General features: G+C 37.1%; 1 protein-coding gene across 1 annotated transcript in view; it reads right to left on the bottom strand.

Moving 5' to 3' along the window:
- SHPRH (SNF2 histone linker PHD RING helicase) overlaps positions 1-6,385 on the bottom strand; it is a 122,643-nt gene that overhangs the window by 89,871 nt on the left and 26,387 nt on the right. Inside the window, exons 9-11 of the mRNA XM_045294331.1 lie at positions 5,302-6,105; positions 2,299-2,550; positions 1,405-1,483 (exon numbers count right to left, since the gene is read on the bottom strand). Coding sequence (XP_045150266.1) covers positions 1,405-1,483; positions 2,299-2,550; positions 5,302-6,105 — 1,135 coding nt within the window. The remainder of the gene's footprint in view (positions 1-1,404; positions 1,484-2,298; positions 2,551-5,301; positions 6,106-6,385) is intronic.

Genomic DNA, 6,385 nt, shown 5'->3' with positions numbered 1-6,385 from the left:
TTGACTTTCCTCCTGTCCCACTATCATGCTCAGTCCCCGCTAGGGTTTCAGCAATTCCTCTTTATTACATTACCCTTGATCATGCCCTACCAGGCCTTCCACAACCTCCTCACCACCAATTTTGGATCATTTGTTGTTCCCTTGTCCCTGGGTTTCTTAACACCACTTCCTTTCCCCCCACTTCCCCTTCTCCCATGTCCCCCCAGAACTGTCAGTCCTGTTGTTTTCTCCTCCAGATTGTTCATCCCAGCCTATCTTATTTAGACAGACAGAAGGGGAGGGCATTGTTTATATCTCCACAGGAAAAGAGGGACCAGACTCAAGAAAAATTTTGTTCAATGTTGACAAGTGCTAAATACACCTGCCAACATTCTCCACATCCCCGAAACCTATGTAAAGCCCAGCAATTACCACTTACAGTCTTAATTTGGCCTTTGAAGGAGCCTGATAGTGCCCCTTAAACACACATCTTAATAAAGCTTATTTCAATTATGCAAATATATGAACATATCTTTAATAAAGTTCTAAAAAACGTCCTCCTCCAAATGAGTCTCAAAAAATACTGTTTTAAGCCACAGTCTTGGATGTTACTTTTCTTTTAGTAGAATAAGGTATCCTTCTGAACACAAACGCAGTATAGGAAAACCTGAATTTCAAGAAAGATTATTAAGTTTTGAGGAAAAATATTTACTACTGCCACCTATCAATTTTATAATTTAACTATAAGGTAATGACAGCTTTTCAAGATTGGATTATGTAAAACATTTCCTGGAACATTTAGTTTTAAATATTTACAACTTAAGAGCTTTTAAAATGTAATGTCTCTACTATGGAAAAAGGGATCTGAGGGGGAGTAATGCAAGAACACAGGTGGTATTGAGTGTGAGTGGAGGAAAGGAATTGAATCCATCTAAATTTCAAAAAAAGGGAATGGCTAAAGGAATAATGGCAGGTACATATGATGTGATATTATACATTATAGGCTTTATTAATACCCCATAACTTTTATAATCAGCAAAATTATAGTTCTATAAATATATAGATAGTCCGTGAAAAGTGTATTATGGACTCTAATTTTATACAATGGTCAATCGAAACTATTTTTCTTTTCCTTTTTCATTAGTTTTTTCCCCTTTTCTAACTACAGTACCACTTTACAATTCTAGCTCCAACTCTGACCTATAGCTAAACTACTTCTTTAGACACAATAATGGTTCAGTAAGGCAACAAGACGGCACTTTCATTTGTCCTCATACACCAACAAAACATCACCCGATTTTCATTTAAAAAGATAAATGCATGAAATTAGGAGGAGGCAACTACACAGACACATATCATCAGTAAACCATGTAAACAAAGCTTTTGATAGGCCTGCAATCTGGGAGGAAACCATGCATTTATTACCTTCCAATCCCCTCTGCACCGGAGTGCCACTGATGCACCACCGATTGATCCCACTCAGGCGCTGAGCCATTTCTGCAGCCTGATGAAATGAGAGAAATTAAGATTAAAAAAATACACAGGAGATTGGACATTCAGGAAAACCAGATGTCAAGTGAGAAGTGCCTACTCGTATTTAACAGTTATCACATTCATGGTTAGTGTCCTGGTTAATGGACCATCTTTTAGTACAGTGTTTCTCCTCAGAGGCTGCCCTGCTCCCCCAAAAGAGGAGGGGTAGTTCAAACCTAATACATCCCTAGACCACTCCAATCCTCGGATGTCAACTATATGATTTAAAAATTGAGTCTGGGTTACAGACTGGTCAAAGAAGACAAAATAAAGACGTAACAAATGAAAGTTGAATCAAAATTCTATTCTATAAAGTCACAATTTGATCTAAATCAACTCTCTCCAAAGTTATCAGAGCCTTCAAGATAAGCTTTCTTGTTAGTAGAAAACTTTATAAAAGTCTCTGGACAATTTACATTAATCTGTATCCCATATAAACTCACATCTTAAAAATAAATAAATAGATAAACTCACATCTTATTTAGATACATAAATGCCTACAGAGCAAAGATTCACAGAGTACAAAAATAATTCAGAGGGGTTCATACCATAAGAAAAGTATAATTGTAGAATGCTTAACAGCAAACTTTTGATCAATATCAACATTGTATGTGAACTACATATGGGAGTTTCAAAAAGTTCAGGAATAATGGAATTAAAAGATAAGGGAGTTTTTCCATGAACTTTTGCAGCTATCTTGTAGTAAAGAAATGATTAAATTTCCTAAAGACAATTTCCCCCTAGTACTTTCACCCACTCCTTGGTATGTTTTCCAGAAATTCTTACTTTTACAGTAGGACATTCAACCATCTGAGCTTCATCAAGGCAGATCCTCCACCACTCCACAGCGACTAGAGGGCTGGGGATGGCCATATAGCGCTTCTGCTTACGAAGACGACGCCCATCCTCACTGTTGCTATGTGGGATATCTACATAGTTCAATTCTGATCGAAGGACATCATAGGTAATGATAACGATATCTTGTTCTGCCAAAAAGTGAGGCTGTAAGAAGCCATCCTTCTTCACTCCTTGATATACCTAGTAAATAATCAGTGCAGACATAGGCATTTATAAAATGGTCTTCAACGATAAATGGAATCTTCATTTATTCAGTTGGGGAATCCTTTCTATTTGCTTAGGACCACCCAACACTTGAAAACACAGAATATATCCATCTGGAGAAAGAAACATTTTGGTGTGGAAGACTAATAGCATAAGCAAAAAGTGAAAGGAGCTATAACATAAGTAAATGTTCATGTATCATCACATCACTATTACTGAGGAATGATTAATTCTAAGGTTGAGAGGTAAATTCAGAGGAGTCAAAAGCTGAGGTAAATCTGGAAGAACATTGAAAAGTTCTCCTAAGTAAAAATTAACAAGTGGTTGAAATAAATAGGGTGTGTAAAAACACCACGGCATGAAAAATTGAAGCACTCGAGTAGTTTTTCAGTGTCATTAACTGTAGTTTGAAGAACAAACCGGTTAGAATTATTCCCATCTCACATATAACAAATGTAAAGTAACTTGCTCAAAATTCAAAGACCAGATTCAGCCTCAAATGTACTTATTCCCCTAGAAAAGAGCTCCTTATTTGTGGTTCCAAAGAGTGTAAAACTTATTGAGCAATACCATTAATATCATAGAAGAAATATAAGGCTTTCTATTCTCAGAAAGGTTTACAGTCTCAGAAATTAATGGGGACAATTCTACCCTGTCTTATAGGGTTGATATGAGTTGGAATAAATTTGGCAGCAAGTCTGGTTTTGAATCATAAATATATACAAAAAATATGAAAAAAAAAAAAGAAGAGAATTCCAAAACAGTTGCAGTAGTACACCACCAGTAGTGAAATGTCAGAAATTCAAGTTGAGTTCAGAAGATGTGGAACAAAGGATATAACTGCTAGGTCGGATAGACCTCTGCTAAAACTAGATTGTACCAGGAGATGCTTACCAGTATTCTATATATTGTGCAATGGTATTTGACTGTGTAGAGCATAAAAAATTCTACAGATTTCAAGGAATGGGAATTAGAGAACACTCAATTGTGCTTATGAGGAACCTGTACATAGACCAAAAGGCAAGTCATTCAAGTTGAACAAGGGGATACTGCTATTCTTGTTAGGTGTCCAGTGAGTTCCAACTGACAGCAACTGTCAGTACAGCAGAACTAAACAAGGCCTGCCTGTGGGTCACACTCAGAAATGTGTTTTATTTGAACCCTGCATGGTTTAAAATCCAGAAATCTGTGTGCCAGGTTGTATCCTTCTACCCTACTTATTCAATCTGTATGCTGAGAAAATAATCTGAATGAAAAGCTAAGCTGTATGGAGAACATGACATCAAGCTAGAGCAAGACTCATTTATAATCTGTGATCTGCAGATTGTGAATGTGAAGAGGACTTGAAGCACTTACTGATGAAGACAACTTTCAGGAAGAATTACACATCAACATAAAGAAAATATAATCCTTACAATCAGATCAATGAGCAACCTCATAATAAAGTTCAAACACAAACAAACCTACTGCCAACAAGGGTTTTGGTGGTTATAATATTTACAGAGCAGCCTCATCTTTCTTCCCCAGAGCTGCTGGTGGGTTTGATTCGCTAACCTTGCAGTTGGCAGTCCAACACTTACCTGACCAGGGCTATGTGACGTGATCTATGGAGAAAATATTGAAGTCATCAAGGATTTCATTTTACATTGATCCATAATCAAAGCAGATATAAGCAACAGTTAAAAAATCAAGTAGGTGTACTGCACTGGGAAAATCTACGGCACAAATCTTTAAAGTGTTAGAGCCAAGATAACACTTTGAAGACTAAAGTGTGCTTAACTCAGCCATGGTATTTTCAACGACCTCACATGCATTCTCAAGCTGGATAATAAATATGGGACACCAAAGTATAGATGCATTTGAATGATGTTGGTAAAGAATACTAGAATGTCATGGATTACAAGAACTGGAATACCATGGACTACCCGAAGACTGGAACTCCAGAACACTTCACTGTGCTCACACAGAATTTGTACTTTGATCAAGACAGTTGTGAGAACAGAGCAAGATAATACCGCCTGGTTTAAAATCAGGAAAGGTGTGCATCAGGTTGTATCTTCTCACCATACTCATTCAATCTGTATGCAGAGCACATAATCAGAGAAACTGGCTTATATGAAGAAGATTGGAGGAAGGCTTATTTACACTAGGTTTATGGGATGCACCATTTTGACATATTTCAATTTCCTAAACGAAAATTACAGAAATCATTTACATTTACTTCCTACCATTTATGCTGACTTTTATCCATTTAATGAGACAAATAAATATCCAAATTCATTTTCTTCTAAGTCTTCTAATCTCAAAATTCTTTGAGTCGTGTACCTATCTCTGTGGGTGCATATCAATCAGATGTGAACACAAACTGAGTATTAATCCCAGTAAATCAGTTTCATACAAGAAAACATTATAACAAGAAAACACTATAAGCATAGTCAAAAAGTTCTTAGAAAGTAAGCATCAAATGTAAAGAGATTGTCACACTGAACGACCCAAGTGACCCTTATGAACCCAAATATCTCAAATGTTGTATAATGTTATATAGTTTTATATATAGTGCCAAAGAGTTTCACTTATAAGTTAATAGTGTACAAGTATGTTGTTTTTAAAAGGAAATGTGTGGTTTAGTTAATGTGGCAATTCGATGCATGTCTGTAGAGGTGGAATGATAAATATCCGTCAACCTAGTCAGTGTTAACAACAATCCTAAAAAACCAAATGCCTTACCAAGACTCGAAGAGATGATGACTTCACATGTCTGTTGATCTCATCCACCCACTGGTGACAGATGGAACTTGGAGAGATGATCAGAGTGGCTCGGGTTGACACTGGCTCCATTGCAACAAGGCAGTGGGGGCAGTAAAAAGGTTTAATTTTCAGGTCTTTTTCTTCGTAGTTCACACATTTTGCATGCTGCCACAGGTGGCACCTCAGACACTGAACACGAGCCTTATGGTCTATTTGGCCAAGTTCCCCACATATGCACTCAAAGCGATAATCAGAGGAGTTAGAGGGACTCACGGTATCACAATGTGGCCTATCACTGTGATAATCAGAGGAGTTAGAGGGACTCATGGTATCACAATGTGGCCTATCACTGTGATAATCAGAGGAGTTAGAGGGATTCACGGTATCACAATGTGGCCTATCACTGTGATAATCAGAGGAGTTAGAGGGATTCAAGGTATCACAATGTGGCCTATCACTGCTAGCAAGCTTTGGAGATTCAGGTGCTTGCTTGACTTCAGAGACACATGTGCTTTTAGACATGGTGGCATCAGTAATTGCAAAGTCACTGGCAGTTGGACAGTGTCCTTGTGAGTCAGAATTTATGTTAGGTTGTTGGTTTTCTATTTTAGTAGATGGAATAGGCTTTTTCCTCAACTTACTATGATTTTTCCTAGGCTTATAATAATAATAATAAGGGTTATCATCATCATCAGAGGTGTTTGATGGCAAGTATTCGGAATCAGTGTCCTTGTTTCCTGATTTTGTGGATTCTTTCTGAACTTTCCTTGGACTCCATATTGCCTGTTAAAGAAAATAATTTGTTAATTATTTCATATGGGCAAGTTGGGAAATTAAATTCCCAAATATATCTACATGTATACATAAGATTTCAGCGTAACAGAGTATGCATGTCTAACATCCACTATGTTTTGGAATATACATCTGTAGTCCGAAAGGATATAATAGAGGTCAGAAATTCTGACTGTAGAAAAGGGCTTAGTAGGTAGGTGTACTTTATATGTGCAAAGGATCCAATCTTCTCACCAGTTCTCTAGGTCCCAAGTTAGCACAGATGAGAATT

Source organism: Echinops telfairi, unplaced genomic scaffold (assembly GCF_000313985.2).
Source record: "Echinops telfairi isolate 266 unplaced genomic scaffold, ASM31398v2 ScPeMD7_3533;HRSCAF=4204_0, whole genome shotgun sequence".
Classification (NCBI taxonomy): domain Eukaryota; kingdom Metazoa; phylum Chordata; class Mammalia; order Afrosoricida; family Tenrecidae; genus Echinops; species Echinops telfairi.
The sequence above is the reverse complement of the archived record's forward strand: the minus strand, read 5'-3'. Positions and strand labels throughout refer to the sequence as shown.